The sequence below is a fragment of the Antechinus flavipes genome, chromosome 1 (assembly GCF_016432865.1).
Source record: "Antechinus flavipes isolate AdamAnt ecotype Samford, QLD, Australia chromosome 1, AdamAnt_v2, whole genome shotgun sequence".
Lineage (NCBI taxonomy): Eukaryota > Metazoa > Chordata > Mammalia > Dasyuromorphia > Dasyuridae > Antechinus > Antechinus flavipes.
The window spans coordinates 195,786-214,326 of NC_067398.1; the positions used below are offsets into that span (position 1 = coordinate 195,786).

The window sequence follows — 18,541 nt, forward strand, 5'->3', positions numbered from 1 at the left end:
ACTGGTGCTCTCTATCCACTATGATACCTAGCTGCCCCTATATGGGTCATTTCTTTACAAAAATAGGTCTTGGGGAAATAGAGTAGTAACCACACTGTCCTTCCCTTCCTCTCTGTTTCCAACTGATTTCTTGGGTTCTTAGTATCTTGGGCACAGAGACACATTCCACACACATCCCCTAAATTGGTGCCTTTCTTATGACAATTGACTGATGAGATACAGTACTTCATCATGAATCTCCATTCCACCAGGATCAAGTTTGGACCCACCCAAAATCTCTCTCCCCTCGGCTTAGTTTCCTGTGACCATGCTCTCCTTTTAGCCCTGAAGATCCTAAAAAAACAAAAAAACAAACAAAAAAAAAAAACCTTCACAGAGTTGGTCTGATTAGGCCTGGAGCTGAGCCTGGAAGGCTTCCCCAGTTTCTGTCCTGTGCACTGTGCAGCAACTGTAATTCTGTGGCTGCTCTGAGTCCTCCTGCCTCAGATCCCCCAAAACTTCCTAGGTATCTCCAAATCCCTCCTCCTGACCACTTCTTGGATCCAGCCCTGAGAAAGGCCCTAGTTCCAAACTTAGGAGTTCTACTACAGAGAGGTCTGGGGCCATCCTGCTGCTCTGGTGCTTTTAAGAACTACTCTGGCACTTCTAAGAATTGCCCTGGCACAGGGCCTGGTCTGTACCACTTCAAAGTGGTTGCTGAGATTTCCCTTACCTCTGTTGTTCCTGGGCACCAGGACTATGTACCCTGTTACTATACAAATTGGTTTCTTGGTAATTTAATTTGGGCTCTCTCATGCAGAGTGCCAGTGTAGAGACCATGAGAACAACAGGGTGAAAAAGAAGGATCGAAGGAGCCACATTAGTGTGACACGGCACTTGAGAAAGTTTCCTAAAAATTATGACTCTACCATAGGCTGCAGCAGGTCCTAGATTGACCTGGAAGAGTAAAATGGAGGGAACTGACTCCAGCCAATGTTTAGTTTAAATGTTAAAAAATCAGGCACTCTTATTTTTTCTACAGGTAAAAGGAGATTAATGAGTATGGCCTAGAAAGGGCATTCAGTATGGACACACGTTCTTTAGTTCAATACACAAGGCTCCTCTTACCTCCATGTGGAAGCTCCTGTGTTCAGCAGAGCAGGGGGTGGCAATGGGAAGTCTGTCATAGCTGAAGGACCCTGGATTCACAATGGCAGATCTTTAGGTCTTTAGGTTTCCAGGCAGCCATACTAATTTGTCCAAAAGCCCTCAGAATAGTGCTGGGAGGGAGGCACATGGAGCCTTTGCCCACTATGTAAGTCTACTCCTGGGCAGCTTTGTCACCTTTCAGGGTCAATAACAAAACTGACCCAGCCATGTGGCATGGGAAAGACAGAACTCCAGGAGATGGTGGCCCTTCCACCAAAGCTGATAGGCTCAATGGGGAAGGTGCTACCTTTGATAGCCATCAGGTGAGTAGTCAGCCTAATTTCGAGACTGCCTAAAAGAAGAAAATTGGCCATTATTATGAGGGACCGATTAAGTGCCAGACATAAGTTAAACACCTTACCAGTAGCTCCTGTGATCCTCACAACAAACCCTGAAAGGGAGGTGTTTTTATCTCCATTTTAACAAATATTAGCCTTCTCAATATTTCCATGCTCTCCTACTAATTCCCTTTTACAGAAATGTATCTAGTCAAGCCAACAAAATTTCTTATTGTTCATATCGAAAGAATATTATCTCAATGTGTGCTCTGAAAGTCACTTCTCTACCAAGAAGTAGGCAATGTGTCAAGAGGCCTCCGGAATTCACTGATCATTGCATTGCTTAGACCTGCTACGTATTGATACATGTGTGTACAAAAACATGTGTATTGAGGGGATGTGCCCATATCTGCATTTATATGTTCATGTGTGCACATTCAAGGTAAATATTTCTTGTTGGTCACCTAAATATTATATCTCAAGGAGTAGAAGACAATATGTCATCACGAGTCCTCAAGCATTGATTGATCAGTGTTCTTATGTATATATACACACACATTTGCATCGACCAAGATCCATCTTCTCATTTTTTCATCTGCTCCTTATCCAGTGGAAACATAAATAAAACCAAACCTACTACACACAACATTCAATCGATCTGAAAAGTAAAAAAAAAAAAAATCCACTTGCCTTTGTCCTAAAACATATTTCTCATTGTATACCAGAGCCTTGCATTTTTAAATGGGAAAGACCAGCTGTTTCAACATTGTTCCTCAGGAACTGTATTCCATTATATTTATGGCCCTTATTCATGCATTTCCCATTCATGGGTAATCCCCCAGATTCTCTTTACCACCTCAAAAAGGACAATATATATTCTTATATATCCTTTGAATTTTTTCTGGTTAGGACTAATCCTTCCCTTAATCTATCCTCCCTCAAACACCCCTGCACCTTTTTCTCCTTCCCCACTTTTCACTGGTGAGTAAAATGTATTTCTCGATTCTGCTCTGTGTTGTGTGTATCCTTCCCACCTTGGTGGGATGACTGAGGTTCAGGCATTCGATGTACCCTTCTCTCCTTGTCTACTTGTGTACCCTCCTTAATTGAGACAATATTTCCTAGCCCTCCTTTCTCTCCATCCTCTTCCCCTTTTTCCATTCTTTCCTCAAGATCATCAAGACGTAACAGAACCAGTTCCAGCTTCATTCTACTATGATTCCCTCTGTGAGCCCTCATAGGGATCTGAAGTGACATAGGTCATCTAACCCTAATTGAACATAACAAGGTTGTCCTTTTGAGTCCCTGAGGCTAGTTCATCCTGGATTACTTTTTGGAATTTCTCTTTGCTTGTGTTTAAATTTCTAAAGTTTTCTCCATTTATATTCTTTTCCTTAGGAAGGCTTGAAAGTATTTTCATTAAAGGTCCTTTTCTCCTGATGGCATTATATTTGGTTTTGCTTCATAAATTATTCTTGGACATAAGATCATGTCCTTTGCCTCCTGTCATATCCTATTCTCAGATCTCTGCTGCTTAATGAGAGTTGCTTCCAAATTGTGTCTGGTTTTAATGGAAGCTCCTTGTTACTTGAATTGTACTGGACTTTGTTTCTGGCTGCTTAAAGGATTTTTCTCATTGACTTGGAAGCTCTGCATTTTGGTGATGATTTCCTGGGAGTTTTCTTTCTGCAATCTTTTTCAAGATGTTGATGTGGTTCCAGGTAGTTACAGAAATAATTATGAGAGGGTTTTCTCTTGGTTATCAAGAGCTATATTCACATAAAAGTGTACAAGCTAATAATCATGGGGGAAGCTACCAGAGTGGGAGATCAAGGGAGTTTGCCTATGTTGGGAAATTTTGGTACTTTGCCAAGGCTCCTAGAACTGGAAAGGGATCCAGCTCAAGGTCTTTTATGACCTCTAAGATAGTTGCTTTATGGACTTTCTCTGGAAAGGAAATGTTCCTTTGACTGTGCAAAAGTATGAAAAGAACAGCTTAAAGCACATTTCTGTGACAAAATTCAGGTCCTGTCCCATCAGAGGGTATTTCTACTTTATCCTCACTTTAGAAGATATATTGGGACTTAAGTCCTGTATCTAGCCTGCTTTTTAGGCTGATAGACTGAAGATACATAGGTTTACCTTGATGTCTTTTCTATGTGACTTGTTTTTTACTTTGAGATATCTTATGTTTTCTTCTCCTTTTGAAAGTCTCTTGAATTTTCTTGTGGTTTCCTATTGATTTATACAAATTTTTAGAGAGTTTGTTGTGCGGGAAAGGTTTTATGAGCTCCTTGATTCTTTCTTTCACAAAACTTGTTTCTTTTCCATTTAGTTTCTTCTCAAGTATTCTTATTGCATTCATAAATATTTCTAACTCTAACATTTACTTTTCCAAGAAGTCTGGTCCAACTATGTCTATAGTCTAATTAGATTTTTACCAAAGACTGTTGTACTTTGACCAAAGCATTTTCTTTATTGTATTGACTATGTGGTTTTGGATGTTTTCATTTAGAATGAGATTATGTTCATTGCTCTCCCAATGTTGAACTACACTTCCATCCCTAGTGGCAATCCCACTTGATCCTAATGAATGGTTTCTTGGATAATTCACTATGATGTTTTGATAGGATTTTGTTTAAAATTGGAGGGAAGAGACAGTGTTCATTCTTTAACTTCTAATTTACTCTTTGTGTTTAAATTTTCCTTGGTTTCAGTATTGGGTCTATATTAGACTCCTAAAAGAATTTTTGTAGGATACTTTCTTATTTGGTGGAATTAGTGGTGAAGTGTGGGTATTAACTGTTCTTTATAGATTTGATAAAATTTTCCTGTGTTCTGATAATTTGAATATTTCATGCTTTTGGCAGTGTTCCTCTTTGCTTTTCTTTCTCAGTTACTTTAGTACAATACTGCATAATATGGTCTGATTATCCCTTTTATTCTAGTTTTCTTTTGATTTTACCTTTGCCATTTGCTATTCTTTTGATGGGATTTTCTTCTTTCATCCTTTTGATCAGATAGGGTAAATATTTTTTTTCTTTTCTTCCATTTTAATAGTCATTTTTAAAAAGCCATTTTTAGTTTTGTCATGTTTATTTATTTCCCATTTGTCTTTTTCCCTGCTAATTTTAGTATTTTGTCTTTTGTACTTTGGTTTTGTTTATTTTTTTCTAAGTTTTTTATAATGCATATTCATTATATGCATTAATCTTCTCTTTTTTATATTCTTACTGTGTTTTGGTAACTGTTTACCCTCTGAGGACTATTTTGATTGAATTCCAGAAATTCTGTGATATTGTTTAATTAATCATTCTCATTTTCTTTTGCAAAGTTATCATTTCTAAAATTTCTCTGACTCATTCGTTACTAAACATCATACTGGTAAATTTCCATTTGGGTTTTTGTATCTTTTGTTCTGAACCAATTTCCATTCTTATTTCATTAAGGAATATAGTGACTATTTCTGCCTTTTTACATTTGTCTACCTTTTCTATGTATTCTAGTGGTTAAATTTGGTAGAAGTTCCATGTGTTGCAAAAAAATATATATATGCATATTGTTCTGTTATCCCATTTAGGAAATGCTATCTCTTTTACCTCTAGTTTCTCTAGATATTTAGTCATCTTATCTGCTTTCATCTCAGTATACATTTCTTCATCCTCCTTATTCCTTTTAGTTCTCTTGTAGATTCCCCTTTCTCTCTTGCCCTTTGACTACTCCTATTGATTAGTTTTCTAATTTCATTGATTTTTCTTCCCCCTTTTAACAGATTTCTCTCCCTCTTTTCATTGTCCATCTTCTCTGTTTTGTCTAGATTCTTGTTTTCTCTTTCATAGCTCCTCTACTCATCTGTTCTTTCTTTTGTCCCTGTACACTTCATACAATCAAAGCCTCCCAAGTTTCCATTCTGAGCTCTGTGCTATAGGTGTTTTCTGCCACTGGCTGTAGGCCAATCCCACAGATGCCTTCTTTTCAGAATACTGTGTATCAGAGCAGGTTTCAGAGAGAATGCTGCTTTGTACCAGGGACCATCCCCTGCAGATATTCCTCCTCTCATTGTCCCTTCATTTTTCCTCTACATTTTCCTACAAATCTCAACCCTGTGTCCATGCTGTCCTACTCCTCCAAGTTCTGGTTCTCTCCCAGGAGTGACGTCTCCTAAACCCTCAAGCCTCAGGGTGATGTACTCTATCTCTTATAAGAATATTCATCAGTGGAACCCACTCCCAAAATCAGGCCTCCTTCCTTGTTTCCTCTTTTTTCCAGCTTTCCACCCTCTTCCCTGACTATCCATGTGGTCCTCCTTAGAAATCTCAAAAGTATAAAAAAGCAATAAATTCCTCAGTTGTTCATAACTGAAATAATAGAATAGAAGAAGTAAACTGTGAAATGTGCTTTACACATAGAGCAGAATGAGATTAGGGTAGAAATTCCTAGTCCAAAATAAATATGTGAGAAATTCACAATGGCCATTCACTTTGGTAAAAGATGGTTTATTTAGGAGAAGAAGTTACAAATAAAATGAAGGGATAAAGTAGTCACCAGGAGTGAGAAATATGAAATAGAGTTGAGAGAGCAATATGGTTACCAAGGAAAAGAGTTTGGAAGACTCCTTTGAAGGAACATGACATGAGGCCTGAGTAGGCCATTCCATTATAACACACTTCTCATTATATGACATCACCATAATAATTCCATAATTTCTCAGCTTTCTTCTATCTGTCCTATAAAATGCTTTTCTCAACACTCAGAGTCTTAGTGACCAAGGATTTAGGAGTTGACTCTGACACTCATAAACGGGATGACCTTTGGGCAAATCCCTTCTCTGTGTTTGTTTCCTCCTGTAAATTGAGGAGGGTTGGACTTTTTAATTCTGAAGTGTTTTTCAACTCTACATCTTATGTCTTTTGATGGTTTAGGAGTTGGTGACATTCAAGGATGTAGCTGTGGACTTCACCCAGGAGGAGTGGGGTCTCTTGGACCATTCTCAGAAGGAGCTATACAAGGAGGTCATGTGGGAGAATGCCTGGAACCTGCTCTCCCTAGGTAAGGACACTTCTGATAGTTCCAAGTCTACAATCAAAGAAGATATCTTTATTCCCTAGTATGCAGAGTTTTATTTTGGCGGGGAGGTGGATGAGAGAAGATTATTAAGGAGGAAAGAGAAAGTGCTGGTCTTTGCATTGTTGGGTAGGACATGAGGGTGTCTTTTGTTGCTTCTGAAGCTCTCTTTTACCAAAATTAGGCATCTTCAGGTCAAAGATCAAATCAGAATGGAAGCATCTGAAACATGGAAGTAGTCTCAGAGGTGATTTCATATAACCTTTCTCTGTCAAAGCTCTGAAAATTGCTCAGGCATCTTTTCTTTACAACCCATTCCTCTATAGGACGGCTCTAGTATTTGGAATATTCAACTTTTTAATAGTCATCAATTTGTAACCCAAAGCACCCTGTTGTCTCTAGTATAAGAAGTTTCTCCTTAAGCTTCCCTCAAATTCCAGCACAAGTGGTGGGAAAGAAATGGAAGGGAATAAGCATTTCTTTTCATTTACTGTTTTCCAGGTTCTGTGCCATATGCTTTCTTTAATAGTAACAATGATACTATTTAAGAACAATCTCTGGCCAATATGTTATTTTGACTATTATAAGGATCTAAATTAACAATAAAAAACAAATGAGGAAAAATACTATTTGCATCTAGAGAAAGAGGGGAGGAAGGTTTGGCTCTTTCTCAGGATAATGTGATATATCCTATTTGGGGTTACTTGCTCTTCAAGCACTAGTGGATAAATACAGGCTGATATGTGTGAACATGATGGAATGAATCTCAAAATGAAGAACCGAATTACAAACTTCTCTCCATCTTCATCTCTAATTCATTTCCATACCTAGGACTTCCAGGTCCCAGAGAAGATGTGATCTTTTATTTTAACCAAAGGGAAGCGCCATGGATACTGGACCAAGAAGGCCTGAGAAACTGTCCTCCAGGTGAGTAAGGGGAAGCAGGTATATGTGAGTTGTAGGTCCAAGAGACTTCTAGAAGTTACTAAGAAATAACTGATAGGTTTGGGGGAGAAGGACCAGTATTGGAATTCTTTTTCAGATATTTTTTGACAGTGCCTTCCTGGGTCTGAACTGAATCTGGGTTTCCTATCAACAAAATAAGTGGGTTGCAATCCATGGCCCTGTATATCCCTTCCAGTGATCATCTATGATCCTATAAGAAGTAATTATTTGGAATTGGGTCAAGGGAATTCTCCCGAAAGTGCCAAAAGAGACTAGGTTTTCCAAGGTGAGCCATTTCCTAGATCTTCTTCAAGTCAGCAAACATTTCAGTGCCTGCTACATGCCAGGTCCTGGACTAAGTACCAGAAATATAAAGAGATGCAAGGGACATCTGCTCTCCTGGAGGCCAAGGACTGGTGGGGATAATACTACACCAACAACTTTGTAGAAACCCATCATGAGCCAGATAAAGTGGATAAACTTAGTACCTCATTTATTAGTGAGAATAAGAACAGCTTAAGAGAGCACAATTGGGGAGGCAAAAGTCAACATGAAATCAAATGACTAGCATTTCCACAGCACCTACTGTGTGTCATGAACTGTGTTGTCTTACTTTGTCCTCATGAAAACTATGATTAGATGTGATTGTTGCCCATTTTACAATGAAAGAAACTGAGGCAAACAGGGATACTGTAAATTGACTAGCCCATTTATGAGGTAGGATTAAAAGTCAGGTTTTCATGATTAAAAACCCTACTCACTGTACCACCAACTGCATTCTGATTTTGAAACAAATATGAGGAAAATGCTTACACATGTATGAGGTCAAAAGATTTATATTTCTATTGGCTCATGAAAAATATGGCATTACTTGACAAATGTACTCAAGTCAATTGCAAATATTGACTTGTTCTATGTTGTTTTTTAATAATATTTATATAGTTATAACCTGTGAAAGAATAGAACTTTTTCAGAAATAACTTTGTTTTTTCTACCACTGGTAAAGTCGCTATATTCTCACTGAAACCCTACTGAATAACCAACTCATGTGGCCAGCCAAGTCCTTTGAGAAACTGCCAGACAGGAGAGTAAGCTAAACAGAGGTTAAGTTGAAATTAGAAGACAACTTTACACATTTCAAGAAGCAGCACTTGAAGGTCTGTTTTTCTAGAAAGGTTGTGGTTTCCCATGATTTCATTGTGGTCTCTGCTGTTCCTGCCTCCTAACAATAGTTTTCAAGTAGCAGGCCAGCAGTGCTGCAAGAATGAAAGTCCAGGTAACGTTTTGATCAGGTGATTAGAGATCTGATGAGATGGGGTTGCTAGGTAACCCAGGAGTCAGAGAATTATTCTGGCCCAGTGAGAGACAGTTCCCGAGGGTCTTTGCATGTCTGTGGCCATTTGTCCATGAAAGTCCAACCTTCCTGGAATGTTGGAAACTATTTCATGTCAAGTTGAGAAATCAGAAGAACATGTTGCACTTAGAAGACAGAGTTTGATGCAATCATTGCACAATCCCCAAAACAGTGTATTGATGATCGTGACAGATTGAAATCACTGCAGAAAGAGAGCTCTTGAGGTAGAAATGTGCACATAGATATCTTTATGACCAAATCCGACAATGATTTACCACTTAAAGTGCCACTAACCACTAATTTGTGGGTCAAATTTCTTGGATCACTATCTCAATTCTTCAAGGCAATTGTGAACTTCCAAAAGAGAAGATGGTGCAATAGTGGAGCATGCCCTACCCTTCCATACTACAGGATGATGAACTTAATATTCTGTGTGAGATACATTTCCAGATGCATAATTTAATGCCTTTTCTTTTTTAATATCTATGTTTTCTATAAGGATATTCGGGGGTCATATAATGATAATTTTTTAAAAAGAAATGAATAATAGCTATCTCAAGAAAAAGTAATAGGTCACAAGAAAATCACTTCTACTTCAGGTAAGCACAAAAACAACAGTATTGACATTCTGAAAGTAACTTCAGAAAATGTAACAGAAAAAAAAGGAAAATGATCATCAGGGAAATTTATTATGTTTATTGATAGGATTGTCATGAAATAATTTGATTAGTATATATGCAGCAAATGACATATCTGTGAAGAAAGAATTGAAAATGCCTATAATGAAAGGGAAAGGGAAAGATTGAGAGTGGAGTTAATTTGTCAAATATTGTAGGCAGAAGATGCCCATGTTATAGTTGTTGTTGTTGCTGTTTTTCAGAAGACGAAATGGGACTTGAAATGAAGGAAACTGCTGCAGACCTGAGCCTCTCTGTGGTAGAAAGTCACAAGCAAAGATTCATAAGTGATGGTCCCTGTGACTTATCTTGGAAAGAAATCTTTGTGACACATGACATAATCCACTCTGGAGAGAAGCATTATGAATGTAACCAATGTGGAATGGCTTTTAGATATAAGAGAAGTCTCATTAGACATCATGGGATCCATACTGGAGAGAAATTGTATGAATGTAGGCAATGTGGAAAGGCTTTTATAAAAAGGAGAGCTCTTACTGTACATCAGAGAATCCACATTGGACAGAGACCTTATGAATGTAATGTATGTGGAAAGGGTTTTATGAATAGAAGAGCTCTTACTTTACATGAGAGAATCCACACTGGGGAAAAACCTTATGAATGTCAGTTTTGTGAAAAGGCTTTTACAAAAAAGGATACTCTTACTGTACATCAGAGAATCCATACTGGAGAGAAACCTTATGAATGTAAGCAATGTGGAAAGGGTTTTAGACAAAGGGGAAATCTTACTACACATGAGGCAATCCACACTGTAGAGAAATCATTTGAATGTAGCCAATGTGGAAAGGCCTTTTGGCAAATGGAACATCTTACTGCACATCAGAGAATCCACACTGGACAGAAACCATATGAATGTAAGCAGTGTGGAAGGGCTTTTGGGTATAAGAGAAATCTCACTAGACATCAGAGGATCCACACTGGAGAGAAACCTTGTGAATGTAAGCAGTGTGGAAAGGCTTTTATAGAAATGCATCCTTTTAATGCACATCAGAGAATCCACATTGGAGAGAACCCACATGAAAGTAAGCAGTGTGAAAAGGATTTTAGGCAAAAGGGAGCTCTTACTGTATATGAGGCGTTCCACACTGAAGAGAAACTATATGAATGTAACCAATGTGGAAAGGCCTTTAGGCAAAGGGGAGCTCTTACTGCACATGAAGTAATCCACACTGGTAAAAAACCACATAAGTGTAATCAATGTGGAAAGGCCTTTAGGCAAAGGGGAGCTCTTACTGCACATGAGGTAATCCATACTGGAGAGAAGCCATATAAATGTAACCAATGTGGAAAGGCCTTTAGGCAAAAGGGAGCTCTTAATGCACATGAGGCAATCCACACTGGTGAGAAACCATATAAATGTAACCAATGTGGAAAGACCTTTAGGCAAAAGGGAGCTCTTACTGCACATGGGGCAATCCACACAGGAGAGAAACCTTATGAATGTAACGAGTGTGGAAAGGCCTTTAGGCAAAGGGGAGCTCTTACTGAACATGAGGTAATCCACACAGGAAAGAAACCTTATGAATGTAACCAGTGTGGAAAGGCTTTTATAAAAAGCAGAGCTCTTACTAGACATCAAAGAATCCACAGTGGAGAGAAACCTTATGAATGTAACCAGTGTGGAAAGGCCTTTAGATATAAGGTAAGTCTTACTGGACATCAGGGAGTCCACACTGGAGAGAAGCCTTACGAATGTAACCAGTGTGGAAAAGGTTTTACAGACAATAGATCACTTAGTCAACATCAGAGAATCCACACTGAAGAGAAACCATATGCATGTTATCAGTGTGGAAAGGCCTTTAGGCAAAGGGGAGCTCTTACTGCACATGAGGCAATCCACACTGGAGAGAAACCATATAAATGTAACCAATGTGGAAATACCTTTAGGTACAGGGGAGGTCTTACTGCACATCAGAGAATTCACACTGGAGAGAAAGCTTATCAATGTAACCAGTGTGAAAAGGCCTTTAGACAAAGGGGAGCTCTTACTGTACATCAGAGAATCCACACTGGAGAGAAACCTTATGAATGTAACCAGTGTAGAAAGACTTTTGGGTATAAGAAAAGCCTTATTGTACATCAGAAAAGTCACACAGGAGAATGTATCGAATAAGGAATGGGCTTTATAACAAACTCTGAAGAAAGTAAAGGTATTAAAATAAGGAGGAAAATGAATCAGAGAACATTGGGAGAAGATGCAGTGGTGCTGATCCCGTCTATATTTTGCCTTTTTTAGCCATAATTCTAGCAGCATAGGGAGGAAGGAAACGAAAGATGACTAGGGATAGCAAATAGATTCTTATGCATATTGGATCCTTCTTTTCCACTTGGTGACCTATTTGAAAGGCAGCATGAGATAATACAAAGATCATTAGATTTGTATTTAGAGAACATGGTTTGAAATTTGGGTTCTGAACCTCTGATCTTGGGAAAGCAATTTTACTTAATGGGGTCTTGGATCATTTAAGTTAGAATTAAGGTCTCATCTGTTTCAAAATTTTGGGGGAAATCTGAGAAGTCAGAGGAGCTTGAAGATGAACCCTACCCCTCCTGCCACATATTGCTGGGTCCTCAATTTTGGATTAGGTCTAATAACTCAAGATAACTTCACTAAGCCGTCTGCGTATGACTGGAGTTTGGAGAGAGCAATTTAGTATGGGAAATTCTAAACCTAGATCAATGTTGAATCATTCCTAAGTGAACAACTCTGCAATTTCTTTTCATTTAGGCAAAAAATAAAAGTTATTAAGATTTTTTTTTAAATAAAAGATTTTAACTCAGATTTCACTTACATTCATCAAATTGTTAATGGTGACCCTAACAGTTGGAAGTTGGGGGTAGTTTTAGGGGGCTATAAGAAACAATAAATGGGTATAGCTATGAATTGGTCTAGCTATTGTGAAAAGTCATTTGATATTAGAATTTGTTAAAAGGTGGCCATATGGCCATCTCTTGTGACACAAGAGACCTCACTGCAAGGCATAAACTCATGTTCTAGCTACACTACGATTGTAGTGTTTTAGTGTGGTCCTATTTGCTTTAATTTTTGATAGCAGAAAGCAATATAGGTGCAAAAGAAAATGGATACTCTTCATGACTAAATAAATTGTGGCACATAAACATATTGGAATGTTGATTGTGTCCTAAGGACCATTGAATATGAAGAATTCAGAAAATCTTAAGGATGTATAAAAAACAAGGAAAAGATATACACCCACTTCCTCAAATACTCAACTTACCAGCTATCTCTTCCATTTGAAATTACTTCCAACAACATAGATGTATGTCTATCCCTCCTATGTGACTTTTGCTTATATCCCACATGTTCACCACAGAGCATTCATCCAATATGATGGGATCCTTCCTGACTTTGTCTTACCATCTCTGACTGACCACTTATCAGCACTCTTCCTTACTTTGGGCTCGTCTTCTCCCACAGTTCTTTAATGAGAAGTTTGACCAATGTCAATTATCCTAACAGAATAATTGGAGTAACTGGAAAAACCACAATCCTGAGACCCTAAAATCTGAGAGCCATTCATGGATTTATCTATTAGGTGGAAATAGGGTGACTTATGTCTTGTCACTAGACTCAGATGACTCTGAAGGACAGAGAGAGGTGTGTGAATTTGCACAATTCTGCCTCATTTAAATCCAACTCGCTAGCAAATCAAGACTTCACCTTGTTGGTATCAGTCCTCTTTAAGAACAAAGGACTCCCACCAACAATCTCCAGAAAAAGAAGTTCAAAAGTTCAGTATTCCTCTCTGCTAAATGCAAAAGTTCAGTTTTCTCATCAGTCACTTAATTTTAGAGAAAATTTGAGCAAAGTTTAGAAATGCAGTGCTTTCATAAAACACTCAAATTCACAAGGAATTGTTCTCACAGAACCACCTGTAAATCACTTCATGTCAAAGAAATTGATGATCTTCTATGTGTTTAGCTATTCTGAGTCAAATCTAGAACATCTGTAGCAACCAAGATAAGGCCATTCCTGGAAATTCTGTCCCTAGGTATTTTGGGACAATTATATTTGTTATCGGTCAGTTTATCCAGATGGAAAGTATCAACATGTTTCAGATAAAAAGCTCTTGTTCTGGCTCACATTTCAAACTTTCAACCACTCATGTTGTTTCTACCCCCAGAATATTGCCAGTTCTTTAACCATTGAAATTGTTTTCTTACCTTCCAACTTCTGTTTTTTCTTCTAGCCTTAAAATGGAGACAGGGGTTACCTTTAAGCCCCCTCCCCCCCATACCTTTAGCTCCATGTGGATGTCATTGATCCTCATGACTAAATTCATATTTACCGAATTTCATAGGTGAGGAACCTGAGGCAAATGGGCTTGAGTGGCCAGGCTGACATACCTGAAAAGTGTCTGACGCAGGCCTGGAACAGTGAATTTGAGTCTTCCTGATTCTCCTCCCACAGCTCTGCAATATTGTGCCCCCTAGTAGCCCTTGCTCTCACCTTAAAGGAGACTGTAAACTTGGAGAACATTTGTTTTTATTCCTTCAGTTTTATCCAAGTCTTTTTATAAAATTATCTCACCTTCTCGACTGCCAGGTGATCATATCAAAGAAGGAGCCCCTTTTTGAATCATGGTAAGGGCCTGCTGAGATAAAAGATATCTCAGGGGCAGCTAGTTGGCACAGTAGATGGCATATCAGTCTTGAAGTTAGGAGGACCTGAGATTAAAGGAAACTTAAAGGTATAACTTCCATACAGACTCTTCCAGATTCAGTTTTATAGTTCTTACTATCAGTGGTCAATCTGATAAAACTCATTTCTGTAGTAGAAATAAACACGACCATTCTGTACTAGAACGTTGAACTATTATTAATTATTTACTATAACCACTATTCTGTACTAGAAATAAATACCACCACATCTTGGATATTAAGAAGTCTCCCTTGGAATTGGACCAAATCTTTTAGCAATCTATTCCCCAAGACAATTGAGATTTTATTAGCTTTTTCAAAGAGAAGCCCTTACCACCGCTGCTCCTATCAAATCCCAGGACTTAGAACATAGGGAGAATTTTCAAGGTCTTTTGTACTTTCCCCAAACCTTAGGGTATCATTATTTGATTTTAAAACAAAGCATGCTCAGATAAATACTGGAGCTTCTAAGTATTGCAATCCCATGTCTTGAATGACATTCTTAAGTCATCATTAGGCATCTAGATCCAAAGAAGAGTTAATTTTAAAAGTATCTAATTGCACCACCCTATAGAAATCATTTGTTCATGATGCTAAGTGAAATGAGCAGAACCAGGAGATCATTATACACTTCAACAACGATATTGTATGAGGATGTATTCTGATGGAAGTGGATTTCTTTGACAAAGAGACCTAACTCAGTTTCAATTGATAAATGATGGACAGAAGCAGCTACACCCAAAGAAAGAACACTGGGAAACGAATGTGAACTATTTGCATTTTTGTTTTTCTTCCTGGGTTATTTTTACCTTCTGAATCCAATTCTCCTTGTACAAGAGAACTGTTCGGTTCTGTAAACATATATTGTATCTAGGATATACTGCAACATATCTAACATATATAGGACTGCTTGCCATCTAGGGGAGGGGGTGGAGAGAGGGAGGGTAAAAATCGGAACAGAAGTGAGTGCAAGGGATAATGTTGTAAAAAAAAAAATTACCCTGGCATGGATTCTGTCAATATAAAGTTATTATAAAATAAAATAAATTTAAAAAAGAAATCATTTGTTCATTAGCAATCTTTCATACATAAATGTTTCCTCTAAGACCCTCTGTTAGAAGACAATGATATCCTAGATTCACAGTATGAAATAAAAGTTGCTGACAAATGACAATTCAGTTGGATGTATTTCCAATTTTTTTTTTTTTTGAATAGTGCTCTTGTCTCAAAGCATCCAGTAGCGAGCAATTAATTCCAGAGACTTTTATAGGGCTCCCACTATCGGTGGGGCAGAACACTGTGTGAATGGACAAGCTATAATTTCAGGAATGATCATAACTTAGTCCTGACAGATTGAGAGTCAAGGAGGTAGGGAGCAAAAGACAGAGAGTCTGGGGCAAGAGATAGTACTACCCAGTCATTTGAGATAAGCCATCTGGAGTTTTATGACTCACTGGAATGTAAGAGTGACCAGAGCTTAATGGGAAAGGAAAAGGGGGATGGTGGCCATAACATAGGGTATAGCATAATAATTCAGGGAAACTGAAGTATTATAATTAAGGGAAACTGAGGCATTACAAGATCATTCTCTCTTGCTTACCATGGAAAGTGTTCTCCTTGGAGTTCACATCTCTCCCCCCTTTTCCCTGGGAACTCAGGTTTCTCCCTTGTTTTTGTTGTTGTTGTTGTTGTTGTTGTTGTTTTACCTTGGAGCTTAGGTCTTTCCCTTTATTTTCCTGTGAGCCCTGGTCCCTCTCCTTTTTTCCTTGGGAATGCAGGTCTTTGCCTGTCTTCCCATTGGAGCCCAGGTTTCTCTCATTTTTTTTCCCCTGGGAGCTCAGATTCCTCAAACCCCCCCCCCCCTTTCTTCCCTTGAAGATCAGATCTCCTTTTTTTTCCTTGTGGGAACAGTGTTTCTTCAGGTCTTGTATCCCAAAGAGATCATAAAGGAAGGAAAAGGACTCACATGTGCAAAAATGTTTGTGGCAGCTCTTTTTATAGTGGCAAGAAACTGGAAACTGAGGGAATACCCATCAGTTGGAGAATGGCTGAATAAGTTATGGTATATGAATGTTTTGGAATATGATCAGCAATGATCAGCAGGATGATTTCAGACAGGCCTGGAGAGACTTACATGAACTGATGCTAAGTGAAGAGCGCAGAACCAAGAAATCACTGTACACACATCAACAAGATTATACGATGATCAATTCTGATGAGTGTGGCTCTTCTCAACAATAAGATGATTCCAGTTTCAATCTTTTTATAATGAAGAGAGCCATTAGCACTCAGAGAGAGGCCTGTGAGAACTGAGTGTGGACATAGTAGTTTCACTTTTTTGTATTTGTTTGCTTGTATTTTGTTTTCTTTCTGATTTTTTTCCCTTTTTGATCTGATATTTCTTGTGCAACACGATAATTGTTGAAATATGTATAGAAGAATTTCATGTTTTTTTTTTTTTTTTTGTTTTTTGTTTTTTTTAATTTAATTTTATTTAATAATAACTTTGTATTGACAGAATCCATGCCAGGATAATTTTTACACAGCATTATCCCTTGCAATCACTTATGTTTCGTTTTTTCCCCTCCCTCCCTCCCCCCCCCCCAAGATGGCAAGCAGTCCTATATATGTTAAATATGTTGCAGTATATCCTAGATACAATACATATTTGTAGAACCGAACAGTTCTCCCGCTGCACAGGGAGAATTGGATTCAGAAGGTAAAAATAACTCAGGAAGAAAATCAAAAATCAAATAGTTCACATTCATTTCCCAGTATTCCTTCTTTGGGTGTAGCTGTTTCTGTCCATCATTTATCCAATGAAACTCAGTTAAGTCTCTTTGTCAGAGAAATCCACTTCCATCAGAATACATCCTCATACAATATCGTTGTCGAAGTGTATAATGATCTCCTGGTTCTGCTCATCTCACTTAGCATCAGTCCATGTAGGTCTCTCCAAGCCTCTCTGTATTCATCCTGCTGGTCATTCCTTACAGAGCAATAATATTCCATAACATTCATATACCACAATTTACCCAGCCATTCTCCAATTGATGGGCATCCATTCATTTTCCAGTTTCTAGCCACTACAAACAGGGCTGCTACAAACATTTTGGCACATACAGGTCCCTTTCCCTTTTTTAGTATCTCTTTGGGGTATAAGCCCAATAGAAACACTGCTGGATCAAAGGGTATGCACAGTTTGATAACTTTTTGGGCATAATTCCAGATTGCTCTCCAGAATGGCTGGATTCGTTCACAACTCCACCAACAATGCATCAGTGTCCCCGTTTTCCCGCATCCCCTCCAACATTCATCATTATTATTTCCTGTCATCTTAGCCAATCTGACAGGTGTGTAGTGATATCTCAGAGTTGTCTTAATTTGCATTTCTCTGATCAATAGTGATTTGGAACACTCTTTCATGTGAGTGGTAATAGTTTCAATTTCTTCATCTGAAAATTGTCTGTTCATATCCCCTGACCATTTATCAATTGGAGAATGGCTTGGTTTTTTATAAATTTGAGTCAGTTCTCTATATATTTTGGAAATGAGGCCTTTATCAGAACCTTTAATTGTAAAGATGTTTTCCCAGTTTGTTGCTTCCCTACTAATCTTGTTTGCATTCGTTCTGTTTGTACAAAGGCTTTTTAATTTGATATAATCAAAATTTTCTATTTTGTGATCGGTAATGGTCTCTAGTTCATCTTTGGTCACAAATTTCTTTCTCCTCCACAAGTCTGAGAGATAAACTATCCTATGTTCCTCTAATTTATTTATAATCTCATTCTTTATGCCTAGATCATGGACCCATTTTGATCTTATCTTGGAATGTGGTGTTAAGTGTGGGTCCTTGCCTAATTTCTGCCATACTAATTTCCAGTTATCCCAGCAGTTTTTATCAAATAATGAAATCTTATCCCAAAATTTAGAATCTTTGGGTTTGTCAAACACTAGATTGCTATAGTTGACTATTCTGTCTTGTGAACCTAACCTTTTCCACTGATCAACTAATCTATTTCTAAGCCAATACCAAATGGTTTTGGTGACTGCTGCTTTATAATATAATTTTAGATCAGGTACAGCTAGACCACCTTCATTTGATTTTTTTTTCATTAATTCCCTTGAGATTCTCAACTTTTTATTGTTCCATATGAATTTTGTTGTTATTTTTTCTAAATCATTAAAATATTTTCTTGGAAGTCTGATTGGTATAGCACTAAATAAATAGATTAGTTTAGGGAGTATTGTCATCTTTATTATATTCGCTCGGCCTATCCAAGAGCACTTAATATTTTTCCAATTATTTAAGTCTGACTTTATTTGTGTGAAAACTTTTTTGTAATTTTGCTCAT

General features: G+C 37.9%; 1 protein-coding gene across 1 annotated transcript; it reads left to right on the forward strand.

Annotated features, from left to right (window-relative positions):
• Window positions 1–7,362: 7,362 nt before the first annotated feature.
• LOC127549206 (zinc finger protein 658B-like) lies at window positions 7,363–12,306 on the forward strand. The gene is made up of 2 exons (XM_051977048.1): window positions 7,363–7,457; window positions 9,710–12,306. The coding sequence occupies exon 2, from the start codon at window positions 9,718–9,720 to the stop codon at window positions 11,635–11,637; it is 1,920 nt and encodes a 639-aa protein (XP_051833008.1). The 5' UTR covers window positions 7,363–7,457; window positions 9,710–9,717; the 3' UTR covers window positions 11,638–12,306.
• Window positions 12,307–18,541: the final 6,235 nt, after the last annotated feature.

Excerpts from the sequence above, each read along its gene's own strand:
- LOC127549206 (XM_051977048.1), top strand. The coding sequence starts at position 9,718 with ATGGGACTTGAAATGAAGGAAACTGCTGCAGACCTGAGCCTCTCTGTG.